The sequence below is a fragment of the Hyla sarda genome, chromosome 1, assembly GCF_029499605.1.
Source record: "Hyla sarda isolate aHylSar1 chromosome 1, aHylSar1.hap1, whole genome shotgun sequence".
Lineage (NCBI taxonomy): Eukaryota > Metazoa > Chordata > Amphibia > Anura > Hylidae > Hyla > Hyla sarda.
In genome coordinates, this window is record NC_079189.1 from 238,510,934 (window position 1) to 238,532,362 (window position 21,429).

Sequence of the window (21,429 nt, forward strand, 5' to 3'; positions counted from 1 at the left end):
AATAAAAACGAATTATAATGTGTATTCATAAACAGAAGGTGAATATAACAAGAGAGACAACATTTATGTATGTTTAAATGGGCCCCACAAGCTTCCTGTTCTGGGAATAATGGTGGATCAATTGTTTGTTAGAAGAATTACATTTCCACCGAGGGCAGATCTTAAACCCGGAAGCTTCTGGTCAACTAGTCATGTCATTTTCTTTTTGATGAGTCTCTTTTCAGCTTGCTACCAACTACATTTCTTGATCATGCCTGACAGCAATACTGGCCAAGAAATCCACATGAAAGCAAATTATGTGCCATCACCCAGATTGACTTTGCTAAAAGGCTGAATGAAATTGACTCTCACATGATCCATTAGGCAACTGGCAGGAAGCCAGTTTGCTAGTAAATGGCTCCACATAGCAAGTCATGAGAATGACTGCCAGGGGATAACTATGTTATCAGGAATTTTGTTACATCAAATATTATGCCATTATTATACAGATTACCCAGCCATAAGAATCTCACAGCTACCACTATATCTCATTACAAGACATTATTATTAATACAACATAAATGACCTTTACTTTCCTAATCTCATGTGAGATCTATATAATCATTAACAATCCATATCAGTATGTGTAATGTAAAGGAAGAAAAAACTAATTCGTACCAAAATGAATTTTTAAACATAAAATGTAGTGAACAAAGAATCCAAGGAAAGTTGATATTTCCACTCTAAAGGGGAGATTTTTCAAAACCGGGATAGAGGAAGAGCAGCAAACCTGGATAGAGGCAGTTGCCAATAGCAACCAATCTAAATTATTTCATTTTCAAAGAGGCCTGTGAAAAATTAAAGAAGCAATCTGATTGGGTGCTATTGGCGACTGCACCATTCTTCCTCTACACTGGTTTTGATAAATTTCCCCCTAAGGCCATGTTCACACGGCCATGGCCGGATGAAGTACTAACTGAGTACGAAACGGAGCTTGTCACCTGTGGTATCCCCCCTGTTATAGTCCCCTCCCTATGATTTTATGTGAGTATCCATTCCAACAAAGAAGTCGGATGACGTGAAGTTGGTGAGTTGCCGGTACTTCTTTACTTTCTTGTTTGCATATAAAGCATCCATCATAGGTATACACAGGAGGTTTACATTGGGGAATCCCCAAGGTATACCACTGCTGCACACTGCAAAAACTGCCGAATGAAAAGTTTAACTGGTACCTGTCATTAAAAAAACTAAAAACTTTTCAAATGTTATAGAGATATGTCAGAAGTTTTGATCAGTCAAGGTCTAAGTGTTCAGACCCGGAACGATCAGTAGAGCTGAGATAGTGAACTGTCTCTCAGCTTCTGCATCCATAAGTTTTGGCTACACACGTACAACACTGGTATACATTCCATACCTAGAAAAGAGCACTTTGAAGTGGTTAGCTGCTTGTATTGTCCAATAATCTTAAAGCACCTATCCCAAGAAGATCATCTGTTTATCTGCAAACATTTTGACAGATGAAGACTTATCTAGAAGAAATATATTTATCCGGAGTAAAAAGAAACACAGTGTTCTTCAATTCGTACTAGCACAGCCATAAAAAGCCACTATCAGTTCACAGGAATGTTCAAGTCTGACAGAGATGCAGGCATTGAGAGTAATATACCAGACACAGATCTTATCAAAAAGCCTTCTTTTTTATTGTTTTATATTCACACATGACTAAAAATAGAAGATATCAGACGACTTTTCAATTGTTTGCCAATGTTTCATAAGGACGCGTGATATTATCTAATTTTTCTAAGTAACAGGAATTTGTGGCTAGGTTTTTCATGGCCCAAGTCAACGTTTTACCTAACAAGAATTATTATCATAGAAGAGTACTGTCATCTGCTCAGTATTTTGCTTACTCTGATAGAACAGAAACGTCAAAACTCATTTAATACCAACTGCTAAAAAAAAATTATTCATCCATAATCTGCAAAGTTTAAGTTTTAATATACAGTACAAGAACATATTAAAGGGGTTGTTGTTTTTAAAAAAAAATCATCACACATCGCAAAAAAAAAAAAAAAAAAAAAAAAATGCTTAAATTACTGTAGTGATGACATGTCTGTATGTGCCCATATACCCATTTCACTGCACAGATGATGTGCCCATATACCCACTTCACTGCACATATGATGTGCCCATATACCCACTTCACTGCATAGATTATGTGCCCATATACCCACTTCACTGCATAGATTATGTGCCCATATACCCACTTCACTGCATAGATGATGTGCCCATATACCCACTTCACTGCATAGATTATGTGCCCATATACCCACTTCCCTGCATAGATGATGTGCCCATATACCCACTTCACTGCATAGATTATGTGCCCATATACCCACTTCACTGCATAGATGATGTGCCCATATACCCACTTCACTGCACAGATGATGTGCCCATATACCCACTTCACTGCACATGTGATGTGCCCATGTACCCACTTCACTGCACATATGACGTGCCCATATACCCACTTCACTGCACAGATGATGTGCCCATATACCCACTTCACTGCACATGTGATGTGCCCATATACCCACTTCACTACACATATGACGTGCCCATGTACCCACTTCACTGCACACATGATTTGCCCATATACCCACTTCACTGCATAGGTGATGTGCCCATATACCCACTTCCCTGCATAGATGATGTGCCCATTTACCCACTTCCCTGCATAGATGATGTGCCCATATACTCACTTCACTGCATAGATGATGTGCCCATATACCCACTTCACTGCAAAGATTATGTGCCCATATACCCACTTCTCTGCACAGATGATGTGCCCATATACCCACTTCTCTGCACAGATGATGTGCCCATATACTCACTTCACTGCATCGATGATGTGCCCATATACTCACTTCACTGCATAGATGATGTGCCCATATACCCACTTCACTGCAAAGATTATGTGCCCATATACCCACTTCACTGCACAGATGATGTGCCCATATACCCACTTCCCTGCATAGATGATGTGCCCATATACTCACTTCACTGCATAGATGATGTGCCCATATACCCACTTCACTGCAAAGATTATGTGCCCATATACCCACTTCACTGCACAGATGATGTGCCCATATACCCACTTCACTGCACAGATGATGTGCCCATATACCCACTTCACTGCACAGATGATGTGCCCATATACCCACTTCCCTGCACAGATGATGTGCCCATATACCCACTTCTCTGCACAGATGATGTGCCCATATACTCACTTCACTGCATAGATGATGTGCCCATATACTCACTTCACTGCATAGATGATGTGCCCATATACCCACTTCACTGCAAAGATTATGTGCCCATATACCCACTTCACTGCACAGATGATGTGCCCATATACCCACTTCCCTGCATAGATGATGTGCCCATATACTCACTTCACTACATAGATGATGTGCCCATATACCCACTTCACTGCAAAGATTATGTGCCCATATACCCACTTCACTGCACAGATGATGTGCCCATATACCCACTTCACTGCACAGATGATGTGCCCATATACCCACTTCACTGCACAGATGATGTGCCCATATACCCACTTCCCTGCATAGATGATGTGCCCATATACTCACTTCACTGCATAGATGATGTGCCCATATACCCACTTCACTGCAAAGATTATGTGCCCATATACCCACTTCACTGCACAGATGATGTTCCCATATACCCACTTCACTGCACAGATGATGTGCCCATATACCCACTTCACTGCACAGATGATGTGCCCATATACCCACTTCCCTGCACAGATGATGTGCCCATATACCCACTTCTCTGCACAGATGATGTGCCCATATACTGACTATACTGCAGCAGTCAATCACTGGCCTCAGTGGTGCTGTGCTGTATACTACTGTGGCCAGTGACTGGCTGCAGTAGTGATGTGGGGTATATCGCTGCAGTGATTTAAAGAAATGTTTGGGAAGAGTTAGAGTAGCGACAATGGCTTCAGCAAAAGAAGTAACTTCTGAATCGTGCCAGTGGCATTGGTTCCCATTACTTTTACCCCTGGCAGATAGTAGAAGCAGCTGTCTTCAAAGGGGTTATCCAGGATTAGAAAAACAAAGCTGTTTACTTCCAAAAAAAAGTACCACACATTTCCTCTGTTTTCATGCGATATTGCAGCTCAGTTCCGTTTAAGTGAATGTTGTAAAACCATACACAACCTGAGGATAGCTGTGGCGCTGTTTTTGGAAGGAAGCAGCTATGTTTCTCTAAAACCAAATAACCCTTCAATTCTTCAAAATAACTGTTCTCTATGGTTTTGCTTTAAGTGTCCAAAAATATAATTATCTCAAAATATTTCCAAATACTTTATATATACACGTTTATGGCTACTAACCGACCTGCCCAAATGATAATGCCATACAGGACAAGTTACAGGATATACATCTCTTAAAGGAGTACTCCCACCCTAGACATCTTAGATGTGTGATCGCGGGGGTCCTGCCGCTGGGGACCCCCGCATTATTGCATGCGGCACCCACCTGTTTTTTCACCGGAACCGCTGGAGGGTCTGAGTCGCGACTACGGGAACGGAAGTCCGTGACGTCAGGATTCCGCTCCCGCCCGTTCCCTCAATGCAAGTCTATGGGAGGGGGCATGACAGCCGTCATAGACTTGCATAGAGGGTACGGGCGTGACGTCACAGACTTCCGTTCCCGTAGTCACGACTCAGACCCTCCAGCGGTTCCGGTGAAAAAACAGGTAGGTGCCGCATGCAATAATGCGGGGGTCCCCAGTGATCAGACATCTTATCCCCTATCCTTTGGATAGGGGATAAGATGTCTAGGGTGGGAGTACCCCTTTAAAGAATAACTCAACATTTCAAAATTGAATGATTTCCTGCATTCAGTATTCTGATGGTTTCCTGTAAACAGAGACCAGTGCATTGTGGGAGCTGAGATAACTAGGTTAGAATGAAATTGTTTACTCACATGTCTGACTAAAACAACATGAAATGACATTAGCAGAAATGCAGCAAAGCCAAATAAAACCTAGCTAGCTTGATACATAAATAAATAGATAAACAAATAGATATTATGAAATATACGCAAGGCAGTCATTAAATACAGCAGGTAAATAGTTAAGGGAACCAGACCAGCTATAATCCTGATTAGGATAGAACGCAGAGAAACAGTGGTCTTTCAGGAATGACAGAACCAGAGTAAGCTGACCTGCCAAAGGCCATAATAAACTAACTGCACTTCACCAAACATCTCCCGTAATTAAATAACATGGCTCAGCTAAAGTACAGCAATCTACCAGTCCATTCATACACGCAAAACGGAATATGACTACTAAAAACCTAAAACTGAAAATATTCATCTCTTTCCTCATATTGTTTTATAATACATTTTGGGTCTGAACTATTATCGGTTGTCGCCGTTCTCAGATTCCATTTTTTTAGTCTGCACATCAGGTATTCCAGCCGTGTCTGTTGTTAAGTGGAGAGTCAGATCAGACATTATAAATCTCGGGATATTAAAGAAACCTCACAGCATCTCATTGACCTCTCGCTTTACAGCCAAGGAGAAATGGAAGAAACCTGGGTTCTGTTTTGTTCTTTTATTTACCGGCTAGATTTAATGGAGGTATGTTGTATGTTATCAAGGGCGCCATCCACATCTTATCAAACTCAGTGGGGGAGATTCATAAAAAATAGTGTAGAGGAAGAGTTGTGCAGTTGCCCATAGCAACCAATCAGATCGCTTCTTTCATTTTTGAAAAGGCCTCTGCAAAATGAAAGAAGCAATCTGATTGGTAGCTATGGGCAACCCAGAAACTTTTCCTCTGGACAGGTTTTGATAAATCTCCCTCAGTATACTCTGTTTATCATTGCCGTCTTTCTAACTAAATGTAAATGTATAGGCAATTTAACCCCTTAAGGACTCAGGGTTTTTCCGTTTTTGCACTTTAGTTTTTTCCTCCTTACCTTTTAAAAATCATAACCCTTTCAATTTTCCACCTAAAAATCCATATTATGGCTTATTTTTTGCGTCGCCAATTCTACTTTGCAGTGACATTAGTCATTTTACCCAAAAGTGCATGGCAAAACGAAAAAAAAAATCATTGTGCGACAAAATCGAAGAAAAAACGCCATTTTGTAAATTTTGGGGGCTTCCGTTTCTACGCAGTGCATATTTTGGTAAAAATTACACATTATCATTATTCTGTAGGTCCATACAGTTAAAATGATACCCTACTTATATAGGTTTGATTTTGTCGCACTTCTGGAAAAAATCATAACTACATGCAGGAAAATTTATACGTTTAAAAATGTCATCTTCTGACCCTTAAAACTTTTTTATTTTTCCACGTACAGGGCGGTATGAGGACTCATTTTTTTGCGCCGTGATCTGAAGTTTTTATCGGTATGATTTTTGTTTTGATCGGACTTTTTGATCACTTTTTATTCATTTTTTAATGGCATAAAAAGTGACCAAAAATGCGCACTTTTGGACTTTGGATTTTTTTTGCGCGTACGCCATTGACCGTGCGGTTTAATTAATGATATATTTTTATAGTTCGGACATTTACGCACGCGGCGATACCACATACGTTTATTTTTTATTTTTTTTACACTGTTTTATTTTTTGTATGGGAAAAGGGGGGTGATTCAAACTTTTATTAGGAAAGGGGTTAAATGACCTTTATTAACACTTTTTTTTTTGCAGTGTTATAGGTCCCATAGGGACCTATAACACTGCACACACTGATCTTCTACACAGATCACAGGCGTGTATTAACACGCCTGTGATCAGTGTTATCGGCGCTTGACTGCTCCTGCCTGGATCTCAGGCACGGAGCAGTCATTCGCCGATCGTTTTGCAACATCTGGTGGTCCGCAGGTTGAAGACCACTGGTAGAGAAAGTTGTACTCACCTGTCCCCACCGCTCCGGACCGTCACCGCTCGTCACCGCTGCCCTGGATGTCGCCTTCCATCGCTGTCGCCGCATCCCCGGGGTGTCCCCGACGCTCCGGCAAGGCCTCTGCTTCCCCGGCATCCTTGCTCTCCGTCGCCGCCATCACATCGTTACGCACGCCACTCCTGTTGGATGACGGGACAGCGTGCGCAGCGGCGTGATGACGACGATGGAGAGCGCTGACGATGCAGAGGATCCAAAGAGGACGCGCCGGAACCCCAAGGACAGGTAAGTGGCAGCTGAAGCAGTCTGCGCTGCCGGATAGCCGTTTATGCGATGGCCCCGACATACAAAAGCATCGTATGTTGATGCTGCCTTCAACATGCGATGGCCTCTGAGAGGCCATCGTATGTTGAAATGATCGTACGTCTGGGTCCGGGGGTCACTGTATAAACAGAGGCGTAACTTGTTCTGGGCCTCAATGTAAAATCTGCAACAGGGCCCCATATGTCATTGATAATACTGGTCTCCTATGGGGAAGATGTGCGTTAGGGCCCCCTTAGGTACCAGGGCCCCGATGAAACTGCACCCCCTATAGTTATATATGAGTCATAGAATAAGCACATTGTATAGGATGAAAGGAAACACATAGTCACAGGTATGTTTGTTATGTTACTGATATTATTTGGTTTACAATATATTGTAACCAGGCGGAAATATTCCCTATCTATTTCTTTATGAGGAAAACTTGATCCTTCCCATGAGCCTGTGAGCTTGTTCGACATGAACCACTGGCTCCAGCATCTACAATATATAACCGTTGTATTGGTCTGTGGGGAAATAAGTTGGGTCAGTTGCCTAACAACTACATACTGTATGCTCTTATTGGATAAATCTGTTTAAGGGTGAATTCACACGTACAGTATCCTGCGCATATTTGATGCACAGGATTTGAAGCTGCAGTACAGTTATTTCGTTTTCACTGATATATGCAGCACAAAATATGCAGCCTGGAGTCCCTTAGAGTCTATTCACACGTACAGTATCCTGCACATAGGATATTTGAAGCTGCAGATTTCATTGTAAACTAAATAACTGAACACAGCTGTTAATCCTGTATATCAAACATGCACAGGATACTGTATATGTGAATACACCCTTAAAGGGGTACTCTAATGGAAAACATTTTTTAAATCAACTGATGCCAGGAAGTTAAACAGATTTGTAAAGTATGTCTATTTTAAAATCTTAATCCTTCTAGTTCTTATCAGCTGCTGTATGCTCCACAGGAAGTTCTTTTCTTTTTTAATTTCTTTTCTGTCTGACCACAGTGCCCTCTGCTGACACCTCTGTCCATGTCAGGAACTGTCCAGAGCAGAAACAATTCCCCATAGCAAACCTCTCCTGCCCTGGACAGTTCCTGACATGGGCAGAGGTGTCAGCAGAGAGCACTGTGGTCAGATAGAAAAATTCAAAAAGAAAAGGATTTCCTCTGTAGTATACAGCAGCTGATATACTGACATAATTTACAAATCTGTTAAACTTTCTGGAGCCAGTTGATTAAAAAAAAATAGTTTTCTACCGGAGTACCTCTTTAAACAGTGTTTCCCAACCAGTGTACCTCCAGTGGGTGCTAAACTACAACACCCATTGGCTGTCCGGGCATGTTGGGAGTTGTAGTTTTACAACAGCTTGATGGCACCCTGGTTGGGAAACACTGGCATGGATCTTCATTATAAGCAACATTCTGCTTATTATACAATCAGTTGGTTCATAAACTGCTAGGCTGGTGCCACACACTGCAGCTTTTGGAAAACTGCCATTGCAGTTTTAATATCAAAGCCAGATGTGGATTTAAAATAAATAAATAGCGGACAGGGATTGAGAGAGAAAATTAAACAATCAGAATAAACCCAATACTCACCCCTTCTTTCGCTCCCACACTTCCTCTTGCACTTGATTGCTGATGCCAGTGATTGGATGCAGTGATCCCATGCAAAGTGTATGGGATGTCACCGGGGCACTTCCACCAGAGGCTCCACAGTGGCATAGTGCTGGACCAGGAGCGACTGGAGGGGTTAGTATAGTTTTTTCCCCCCAATTCCTTCCCCCTAACCATACAACCCCTTTAATACTATATAAATGAAACGTTTTACATCTTATCTTCTTGGTGTTTTATTTCCTTATCATTTTGAAGATATCTAATTACTGTAAGTGAATGCCAACACTCTTGTTTACATTGAGTGACTGCAGAATTAGTTCTGCTTTCTGGTGAAAAGTGGTGTAGCCTGGACTGCAGACTGATACATTATATTGATGTATTATAAAGGGAGATTTGTACAGCTGCTGAATTACCTAGATGACAGCCAATAGTATCCATCTGTCAGCAGGTCTAGGTATGTAGTCTTTTATATTTACTTATTTATTTATTTAAGATAGTTGGATTCATATGGTGAATGTACACCATTGCCAGCCATTTAACTATCCCATATCTACAATTTGCTGGTATGGAGAAAATAAAATGTCTACAGAACATGTCATGTTTCTCTTCAGTTGTTCCATTTGCTCGTCTTGTGATAATCTGACATGACATCTCCTGACTTTGTCTTATATCCTGTTATCCCTCAGGCAAAGGTTTCTAATTTGACTAAACACTATATACCCAACCATACATGAAAGCGGGCAAATGTGTAAATATAGGTGCAATAATGGATTGTACATGGTGTTCTTTAACAAGGTTTACAAATTGTCTTCTGTTCTGCTGTTCCCAGACATAAAAGAGAACATGAACATTGATCAGGAATGTGAAAGCTGACGTATAAAAGACTTGTCATTTCTAATGTTCTACATTAACACTAATGGATAGTGATTCCTAATATCTGTTATTTCTGGATGTGTATCTATCAGCCACCCAGGATAAGGGGAGAAGTAAAGTGAATGCTGAAAGACTTTGGAAATGCTAAGAAGATCAGCCCTGTGCTCCGGTATATGATCATTGAAGAAGATCAATCATAGGAACAATATTGTCCATATTAATGTGCATCTGAAATGACAGACTTTAATGTCCTTCATGCCTTAAGAGAACATTCTAGAAAAGCAAGGCTACCAAATGTAACAGCTGCCATGAGTAAAGGATATGTCATGCACATTTAAATATTGGAAAACCTGCTAGAGCTATAATACCGGTATGGTATATACATAAGAACTGTACATTTACAGAAAAGAAACAATTCAATTAGCAATCATCACATCAAAAAGACGATTCAGAGCAGGAAACCCCCAAAGGATAGCTGTATCTCAACAAAGTATTTATCTAATATAACATTTGTTTATTGATATCTGACTAATGAATATGTCTAGAAGGACGCTCATTGACTGCAGGCAGACAGGTAGCCATTTTGTCAGCTGGGTCACAATTTAGGATGATTCTGCTCAACAACTAACAGAAATGACCCTTTTGAATACAATACACATCTGTAAAAGTCAGCAGGGACCAAGAATACAAGGGGAGATTTATCAAAACCTGTTTAGAGGAAAAGCTGATCAGTTGCCCTAACAACCAATCAGATGGCTTCTTTCATTTTTTAAAAGGTCTCTGAGAAATAAAAGATGTAATCTGATTGGTTGCTATGGGCAACTGGCCAACTATACCTCTGCACAGGTTTTGATGAAGTAGTGGGAGAAGCTCAAAAGATTGGTATAACCCTCCCCACCAGACAGTCCCTACAGCATAGATGGCCCCGACCAGCTCACCCTTCCTTCCCACTGAGGGGAGGTGAGTAGAAAACTAAAGGGGGGGTTCCTGGATGATGACGAAGGCAGCAGTGGTCTTCAACCTGTGAACCTCCAGAGGTTTCAGAACTACAACTCCCAGCATGCCCGGACAGCCGATGGCTGTCCTGGCATGCTGGGAGTTGTAGTTTTGCAACATTTGGAGGTCCACAGGTTGAAAACCACTGATGAAGGGATTGACAGGCGGTGATGATGAAGGGGGGTGATGACGGGGGGTCTGGATGATGACATGTGGGGATGATGTATTTCCCACCCTAGGCTTTTCCTGGGTTTTTGGGGTGAAATTAGGGGCCTCGGCTTATATTCGGGTAGGCTTATACTCGGATATATATGGTAATTTCTATCTCTGCTCATTCTGGGCTTAGGTGTCCAGTGGGAGGTCCTGCTCAGTAACATAAGTGTAAATACTAAGAGCTGTCCCTCATGGAATAGAACTTCCCACTGGATTCCCAAGGCCAGAATAAGCAGATCTATAAATGAATAAACTTCAAAGTTATATTCAAAAATGTTTTAACAAACAAAGTTAATCTGCTCAGCTCTGCTTGCTCTATATCATGATGCCTGCGGATTTCACTGTGCTTTCTAACACGATGGGTTCCCTTTAATGTTCAAAAGGTCAGTATCTATGTGTAGCAATAGGCAGTATATCCTAAAAACAATCTTGGAGTGCCTCCATTAACCCTAACCCATACTGTTAAAGAATTTACTCCGACTGTCAGTGTGCACTGGTGAACCCTAACAAAAACAAATGTGCCCAGGATGGGGAAGGGGGTTAAATAAATCCCCAAAAAAACACCAAACCCCAGTCACCATAGGTGACGGGGTATGACACCCCTAACTGAAAATTCCCTCCCTATATATAAAACTTCACTTTTATTTATGCACTGATAAAAGGTCCCATATAGTGAATTAAAATGACAGCAAACTTCCCTGTTAGATTGATTGCACTCCTACATGGAGATACTAATTATATATGCTTAAACGTGGCTGCAGACCACTGTCTACTTGGGAATAAAGCTGCTGTTTAAAATATAATCAATTTGTCTCCCCTACATGTTTCGTGGTAAGACCCACGTCCTCAGGGGTTAAGAGACAAATGGCCTATATAATTAGTATCTCCATGTAGGAGTGCAATCAATCTAACAGGGAAGTTTGCTGTAATTTTAATTCACTATATGGGACCTTTTATCAGTGCATAAATAAAAGTGAAGTTTTATATATAGGGAGGGAATTTTCAGTTAGGGGTGTCATACCCCGTCAACTATAATGACTGGGGTTTGGTGTTTGTCACTGGTGAACCCTAACTCTCAGAAGTCTCTAAACCATGGATTGGAAAGAAAAGCTTGAATGTCAACTAGAACTTATTGGACCAAATAGCCTCAGTTGTCTACCCAGCCAAATATATAGTTTAACAGTATAATTTAATGCTTTAGCTACGGGAGTCCATAATTCCTGTGGCAGCTCAAGCTCCACTCATGGTCTTTGACTACAGTATGGCATCTAGAACTAGCAGTGTCAATATCCCAGGAGAATAAGCAGCTGCTTAAAGGATCTTGTATAGCAGAGTCTTAGTGGATGCAAACACATATTAAAGCCCTGTAGAATACACAATTTGCTTACACAAGCTATAAAACATTTTTTCTAATATGTACTGATAAGCATATGCCACTATTGTAGCTACATCTTAAGTACTACAATAAAAGAGATAAAGAACAGAGATGGAGAAAAAAAGCAAGTCAAGTAAAGGTTTCTATATCCAGCAGGATTTCTCCGATAATAACTATAAACAATAGTGTTGAGACCTGTTCCACACATTGTACTTTACGTTTGATATAAAGCAGAATATTCTACAAGAAAAATATTTATTTTACAACATAATAAATGGTTGTATAAATTGAAGTATCTCACTAATCCCAAAGGCAACCATCTAATAATACTCCGCCACAGTACTTTATGGAGAGACCCAGTGTATTATGCAAACTACAAACACATTGTGCAATGGAAAGTTTGTCTGCAATAGTAGAAGAGATATTAACTAGTAGAAAAAAATTAAGAAAACCAAATATTATTGCAAATGTCATCTGATCTGCAGCTTTTTAGGATGCTGACAGACATAAAAGGCATCTAAAGTGGCCGATTTTGGGATGATTAGGGCCAATGGCCAACACCAAAACTGTAATCCGTCAGGTTGGATCCACAGCAAGCCTCAACATAATGATTTTTGGGAACTTTTACATGTCCAGCAAATACATTAACATGTCTGTATATATTTTTTATATCTGTGTGTGTATATTTGTGCAAGTATAGGTGTCTTATGGGTCAACATTTTCAATAATTCAGCACTGTAGCAGTGCCGATTTTTTATGATTGTATTTTTTAAAATTGTATCTGTAGTAGTAGTAATAATAATACTAATGAATAATATTATTAGTATCATTATACATGAAAATCCTGTTCATACATATCCCAAAGAGTTGTTTACTCTTCCTTATGTTCAACTCATTAAAGCCATTTGGCTTTAACATTTATTGTTTCTCCATTATCCTCTTGGCTACATATAACTAAGCAAATTAATTTTGGCTTGGCATGGAAACAGTGGTATTCAGTTACAATTTGTTAAAAACAGTTTGCAAGAAATGGAACATGACTGAATACTCTATTTTTGAATTCCATTCATCTAAAAATCCAGTAAACCATAATACTAAAAGGACAAAATCTAGAATATAGAATTAGGACTAAAATGCATGATGATAAAATCCCCATATGTACAGTTACGAGTACATACCTTTAAAATAGCCTGAGAATTGTGCTAGAAATTGACACTAACGCAAATGTTTGACTCACCTATTCTATTGCACTCTAATGGCCCCATAGGTTTGGCGATGACAATGGCCAAAGTTTGTGTTCCCCAACAAGTACAACTGCTGTTGTGTCATTATGATATGACACAAAATGATGTAACAATAACTTAGTAGAAAACTCAGTAATTTAATAGCTGGGAAAGACATACATTAAAATAGTTAGAACTATAGAATGATGCTGTATATTATCTGGACGACCCCTGCTTAAAATGTTAGCCAAAGGTCCAGCTTCGTTGGCGCTTTCATTATGGCAATTGCATGCAACCCCCCATGGTGATTCATCAAGACAACCTAAGCTGGGTACAAATCAGCAAACTGAGCAGGTTCCCCTTAGACATGTGGCATCTTTACAATGTTTTATCAAAGCTGACCTATTGGGTACAACATCAATTACTAAATATCAGCTTGAAGCATAAACCAGAAGGTCAGCTGCCCAATAACTGTGAATTGGTGGAAAGTATCCAAAGAAGCTCTCATCCAAAAGGAAAATAGTTTGCTCTCTAATGTCACCTATTGGAGGTAGCTCCCCTGTAGGTCAATGCTTGACCCTTTAACTCCTTAAGGACCAAGCCAATTTTGATATGAAAGGGGTACTCTGGTGGAAAACTATTTTTTTTTATACAAAACTGGATCCAGCAAGTTAAACAGATTTGTAAATTACTTCTATTAAAAAATCTTAATCCTTCCAGGACTTATCAGCTGCTGTATTCTCCAGAGGAAATTGAGTTGTTGTTTTCTGTCTGACCACAGTGCTCTCAGTTGACACCTCTCTGTGTCAGGAACAGTCCAGAGTTGGAGCAAATCCCCATAGCAAACATCTCCTGCTCTCGACAGTTCCTGACATGGAAAGAGGTGTCAGCAGAGAGCACTGTGGTCAGACAGAAGAACTAAGCAACTTCCTCTGTAGCATACAGAAGCTGATAAGTATTGGAAGAATTAAGATTTTTTAATAGAAGCAATTTACAAATCTGTTAAACTTTCTGGAGCCAGTTGAAATGAAAAAAAAAATTCCACCGAAGTACCCCTTTAAGGACTAGGGCAATTTTCATTTTTGCACTTTAGCTTTTTCCTCCTCCCCTTCTAAAAATCATAACACTTTCAATTTGGCACCTTTAGACCCATATAAGGGCTTGTTTTTTGCGCCACTAATTGCACTTTGTAATGAAATCAATCATTTCATAATAAAATCTACAGCGAAACAAAAAAAAAATATTGTGGGGGTAATGTTGAAAAAAACAAATGCCTGCAGGTAATTTTTGGGGGCTTTCGTTTCTATGCGGTGCACTTTTTGGTAAAAATGACACCTTATCTTTATTCGGTAGGTCCATATGGTTACAAGGATACCCAATTTACATAGGTTTTACTTAATTTTACTTCTTTAAAAAAATAACTACATGCACCAAAATCAGTATGCTTCAAAAGTCCTCTTCTGACCCCTATAACTTTTTTGTTTTTCAGCATATGGGGCTATATAGGGCAAATTTTTGGTGCCGTGACCTATAGTTTTTATTTTTACCATTTTTGTTTGGATGGGACATTTTGATTGCTTTTTATTAATATTTTTATGGTATAAAAAGTCACAAAAAATGCACAATTTTGGCCTTTTTTTTTTTTTACATGTACGCCATCGACCGTGCAGTTTGACTAACTTATATTTTAATAGTTCAGACATTTACTCACAACGCTTTTTTATTTTTTTTATTTTAAAAAGCGGAAAAGGGGGGAGGGGCTGTTGTCCAAACTTTTATTAGGGAGGGGTTAATTCACTTTTATTAACTCTTTTTTTACACTTTAAATCTTTTATTTGGGCCCCATAGGGGTCTATAATATGCAGTCTTTTGATTGCATACACTGTTCAATGCTGAGCTTTTGCTCAGCATTGATCAGTGTTCTCGGTGCTCTGCTGCTCTAGCCTGCAGAGCCTGGCCGGAGCTTCAGAGCACCGATCAGATGGTGAGGAGCCAGGTAAGGGCCCTCGTGCCATCCATGATATCACCGCGGATGTCCAATCAGCTCCGCTGAGCTAACCTGCACCATTAACTCCCGCATTTAGACTCTATGATCAAATTTGAGCACAGCGTCTAAAGGGTTAATGCCAGGCATGGGCCCGCTCGGCAATGCCTGGCATTAACCGTGGGTCCTGGCTGCTGATAGCAACCGGGACTCACTGGGTATGAATCCTGCTCAGCTCGTGAGCACGCTTCACACCCCGGTAAGGGGACCAGGGCGTACAGGTACACGCTTGGTCCTAAAGTACCAGGATGCAAGAGCATACCTGTACGCCTTTTGTCCTTAAGAGGTTAAGAGCCTTGCAACATGACTAAGGGTTGTCAATCAAACCAGAATCTTTTTAGAGTTTTATAATGGGGTCCAACATTGACTTACGTAGAAGCTACCTCCAAGATGTGGTAGTAGAGAGCAATATTTTGTTCTTTCTGAAAGATACTATGTATACTATTGTTCCTTGAAGTTTTGAATGGCCTGTAAGACTCCTTAGGCATTCTAGTGGGCCATCAAGGAGACACATTACCACCTCAATCCTGGACACAGAGTTCTAGTTTATATGTGTCAAAGCTGGATGTACGTGCTTCATCTGACCTCTAAAAGCTCTGCAGAACTATACCATAATACATTTTGTATGTAACATAAGTTAATTATATTACAGTGTATACAACACAGTTTGTTAGCTGAAGAGTTTGCATATTATCTATATTTTCAGCAAAATGAAATCAATGGCTTAAAATGACAATGCACGGTAACAATATGTAAAAACGTACAAAATCCCAGATGACCTGCACTCTTATGACATAGACATTGTCACTTATTGCCTGGCACATTAACTGACCTAAAGTTAACTCTTAAGTATCAGATATCATGTTGTCTTCTGAACAGACAACCAGCTGTCTACAAGGAAACAGCTACTAAATCATAAGGGACAAAAACTAATTAAAGGCTGAAACGTGTAACAGAAGGAAGGCAGAGCCCTGGAAGGCTTTGTTGACAATGAACACTTAGTAAACCAGTGGCAAGGGGCATCTCCAGATAACAGGGATGTTGCTTCTTATTACAATACATACTATAGGTGCTATTAATTGTCAGAAGCACGAGTTGTACATTGAAAAGGACGTCCACATGTGAGTACATGTTGACAAAGCATAAGAAAGAATGTGAAACAGTAAGCTGCATACATCTCACGTAATAACATCAACCCTCCTCATGCTCTGTGCACAGCTTTGTGCCACTAGAATATTATATTTTAAGCAACCAAGCTGTGCGCAAGGTAAGAGGTGTTCTGTGGGAATCATGTTAAATATTAAACCTGGAATAGGGCCTGGTTTTTGGAGAGAGGAGAGAAGGGAAGGCTCCCACTCCCTCCACTTCAGATTATTGAAAGTCACCAAAGAGCCCTTTAAATGAGGTGTCTACCCTGTGCACAACACATACAGTACAGTGTTCGTTAGTATTACGTTAGTATTACAATAAGGCTGCCTCTACATAGACCTAGAGGAACAGTGCTGCTGGTGAGGATTCTCTAAGGGTGTGCACTCCAGCCCTTCAGTTCATAGGAGGGGAGTCAACTCCAGAAAGATTTTTGTGGTTATGTATTAAAGTGTCACTGTCATAAAAAGGATCCCCACTGTGACCCCCCACCATCATCAGAAATTGCAGGGAAAAGTGCATGCTCAAGCAGCGATCTCCGTACAGCTTTATTGAAAGCCCCATAGACATTTTTTTTTTTTTTTTAAAGACAGGGACACTTTTAGGTCTCATGAGCACTGATATATCATGGCCTCATACAGCCTCTTGGTTATAGGAGCTTTGATACAGCATTAGTATTGTATTGCATCTTACTCTACCTCTGGGTTTTAATACAGAGGTCTATGACATGTTTCACTGGATACTATATGATTGAAGGGTTCTCTGCGATACATCTTTGTGCAAAAGTAAAATTTAGAGGAAAAGGAAAGGAGGTCTTACAATTCTATGGTAGGGGGATCTTTATCAAACCTCATGTAAAGGAAGAGTGGAGCAGTTGCCCAAAGCAACCAATCAGATACCAGCTTTCATTTTTCAGAGCCTTTTTTTTCTAAAGAAATAAGCTATCTGATCTACATCTAAATATTCCAAGCAGTCCTTCAAGTTTTGCTATGGGAACCTAAGACCATAGAAATCATATCCTGCTGTTCTTTTTAATGGTTTTGTGTTCTAAAAAAGCGTTTACAGCAAAAACAGATGACAAACAGAATTGTCCATACATTATGTGGTCAATTTTCCTAAGCAGATTTGGGGCCTGTGCTAGTACAATATTCCATGTGGAGACATTGAAGCTCTTGACATGCCTCATCTACATTATGTTACTTATGTAAAAGGCCAGCTGTCCCTGATGATCAATATTGATTTTGAATCAGATTTCGGAAACAAAAGCCTTTGTTAGCATCAAGCAATAGATCGGATGAACTCTTTTTTCTCTTTACATTTATTAAACTATATTGTATCCATAGGAAAGGACAAGTTAGAGCTGAGCTTTTAGTAGACTATGCCATCTTGATGCGGACATCTGTAAAGATTTAATGTTTAATTTTATTTCATATTCTTAAAGTGGATGCATCCATTATACAATTAAATATTGATGATTTTAATAGAAAAAGAACTACATTTGCAGTCCTGAAACAAGTTGCTGCCACTCCCATGTATCTAGGAGACAATGAATACCTGAATGCAATGGCTAGTAATTGCTCTAAACCCATGTGCCTAGACAACGTTACTAAAATGCTCTATGACCTCAATTCCAATAGCATCTCTATACATACTGCTGCTATTTTTATGTACAATATTTTATATAAAACCAGCACAATTGATGTAATGTAGATTGCAGGAAGCCAAGAATTCAGCGGTGCTTTTCTGCATTTCACTCAGCTTATTAATAATGCACACAAAGGCATTAGGCAGACAGGAAAAATGAAAGTATACGGAGACATTAAATTTCAGTACACTAGAGTCAAAATTGTTCTCTAAATACACAGACATATTTACGGGATATGTGTCAGGTCATGAAGCATGTACGCCAACTTATTCTACATATACCTTGTTTGACTTTAATTTCTATTTTCCTATCTGTCTCCCCCTCCTCCCAGCTTCGACAATAAAGTAAAATCAATTATACATTACCGGGCTATGACCTTGAAGGATATATTTACAAGGAACCTGCTAACAATGTAGAGATTAATTCAACGTGACAGAGTTGCTGTGTGCGTCTATCCATGTGTATTACTTCTGTAACTGCTGCGTGTTTTATGGTAGGTTTTTATTTTGCATCTGTTGCACATTGTGTACTTTCAATAAATATAGATTATTTGCATGTATTTATAGATAGCAGAGCATATCTACTTCTTTAATGCCCAGTTGTAACTTAGTAGAGAACAAGAGAAAATGAAAAAGAAAAGGAGGAGAGAAAAAAAAGAAAACAAGAAAGAAGGAAAAAGAGAAAGAAAGAAAGCAACAATGCACATGCAATCTGATAAAAATGTAAGTCTTATATACAGTAAAAGTTGAATGTTTAATACTTTTCAGCACGTTTCATCCTTGAAAAGAAAAGAATCTGACAAAAAGCCCTTAAACCTTCACCGATTCTTAACAAGTTCCTGCTTCACCTAAATGCATATATGCATACAAGACAATCCAAACATATATGTAGCATAATTCCAATAGAAAGACATAATACAACTAAGGTTGACACAATATAACTAAAATATGGCTTAAACCCAGGAAACAAATTCTGACATATATACATCTCAACAACAAAGATCATGTGTAGAATGATCATGTAGAATGACTAGCATAACTCACGCAGACTCACCAGCCCCTAGCCCATGTGCTTAGCACATTAAAATGCAGCATTTCCCTGCAATATTAATAGACAGCTACACTCCAAGACTGGAACAAAATGAATGATCCCTAAGAGATTGTAAAGACCAGGACAGTAGCAGGTCTTTTATATACAGGAAGCCGTGAAGAGCTAGTCAGAAGTTTATGGTGGTTAGTGCCCTCTGAGTAGCTATTTTCAGGTTACAACACACCCCTTTGTTGAGTCTCCTATCTACTTTTGTGTTGACGCCTAGTTAGTGTTGAGGTTTGTTGTGATAGTAGATGAAGTGATAACGTTTTATCTGCAAACACAACCCTTATTGCCAAGTCTAAGTAAGAACAGTACTCTGAATCCGAAGACCGTAAAAATAAGCACAGATCATTTGTGAGTCATACACCATCTAATAATCTGTTTATTGATAAAACATCCATCAGTACTTTGCTATAGGACTATTCACTGACATGGATATTGGTAACATTCTTACCCTTTCTTGATGTGATCGCTGTACTCGATTCTGTAGTTCCTAAATTATTTACAGTAGAAAGCTGATAGATTTTTTCCACGGAAGTGAATTTTGGTAAATTACTGTCAGTGGACAATGGCTTAAAAGTAGACTCTGTAGGTAAAAGTGAGGTTCCAGTTTCCACAGTAACCTTAGTTTCAGTAGTAGGAATAACAAAAGGCAGAGTATATATAGAGGATGGCACCAATGTACTTGGGGCAGAGTCAGCATAGATAATGGGATCTTGGTTTATTCTATCAGGATCCAAATGAGTCGGAGAGTCATATTCAAATATTTTGTCTACAAATACCCACTTAAGGCCAGCAATGCAAAGGCAGAGACTTATCAGGCATGCCAGTATGGGAAGGATACAGATCTTTTCTGAGTTAAGACAGATTCTCAGTCTGTCTGCCTCCAGGCACACACAGCAGGTAATAGCGAGGCCTGCTATCCCCTGGGTAGTTCCATCCTCAGCTTGAGTCTCTGGCACGCTTCCTTCATCTTGACATTCAGTAGAGGGGGGGTCGGAACTCTGCTCAGAGCAGTGATTCTGAAAACCCTCTGCAGTATCCCCAGGCATCTTAAAGGCATAAATCTCAATCAGCTTGTCTTAGTAAAGCAGGAACTTGTACAGGGTCCATTACCAGAACAATGAGTGCATACAGTGAAAAACCTATGCTGCATGTTACATAGCAAATCAATGTGTAGCCGAAGCAGAAAACCACTAAAAGACAGTATACTTCTGGATCAAAGGGAGGTGGACACTGCAATGGTTCATGCTCTTCTTTACGGCCAGTTCAGTAGGTGAATCTGCATACTCAGTACTCCCTTACAAATAGTTGTCAGTGAGTTAGTTAGGTAAGCCAGTAACCAAGGGTGAATAGCTGTGTTCTCACCTGGAGCATGTCATGGTGGTATCTGCTTGGTAGAATATAGATGTCATGAAGTAGCAAAAGCAAGAAAGGCAGCAAGACCGGCAGTAACAGCAGCAGTAGATGAGACAGCAGTGACAGAAGCAATATCATCCTGTTGTGTTAAAGCTACCAGTGAAAGAGGCTGAATCATTACAGAGCAGCAGGTGCCTGTTCTGCGAGCATCACTGCAAACACTATTATTACAGGCTGGGACTCGAGAGGAAGGACGGGGAGAGCTGCGTGGTTACTCCCTTCTCTCTTCTTCCCCTGGCTTAGTCCTCTTCAGCATCCTTGGTTCTTTTGCCTTTAGATCAGGAGGCTTTTCCTTATCCACTCTACTAGTCACGTACCTTATCACTTAGATTCTCCTTTCCCTTCAGACTGTTCTCCCCCACCCACTGCAGGGATGGTCTGAATAAAATCAGTGCATCCAGCATCACAGTACCAACAGTGACTTCCTACTTTATCCAATTAGAAAGAATGAAGGCCATCAAATCAAAGAGGAGACAGCAGGCAGCATTTATGGACCCTCTCCTTCAGAGTTTTCACCCTTCTCCTATGGTTAGG

At 40.0% G+C, this 21,429-nt stretch overlaps 1 protein-coding gene across 8 annotated transcripts in view; it reads right to left on the reverse strand.

Moving 5' to 3' along the window:
- NRG1 (neuregulin 1) overlaps positions 1-21,429 on the reverse strand; it is a 155,544-nt gene that overhangs the window by 53,626 nt on the left and 80,489 nt on the right. For 2 of the 8 annotated variants that reach the window (XM_056569308.1, XM_056569302.1), the window contains exon 1: positions 19,931-20,801. The exons of 5 other annotated variants lie outside the window; for them this stretch is intronic. In XM_056569308.1, the coding sequence (XP_056425283.1) occupies positions 19,931-20,528 (598 nt within the window). In that variant the 5' untranslated portion in view covers positions 20,529-20,801. Of the gene's footprint in view, positions 1-19,930; positions 20,802-21,429 lie in introns of those variants that run through there. One more of the 8 variants, XM_056569355.1, reaches the window with a different exon arrangement.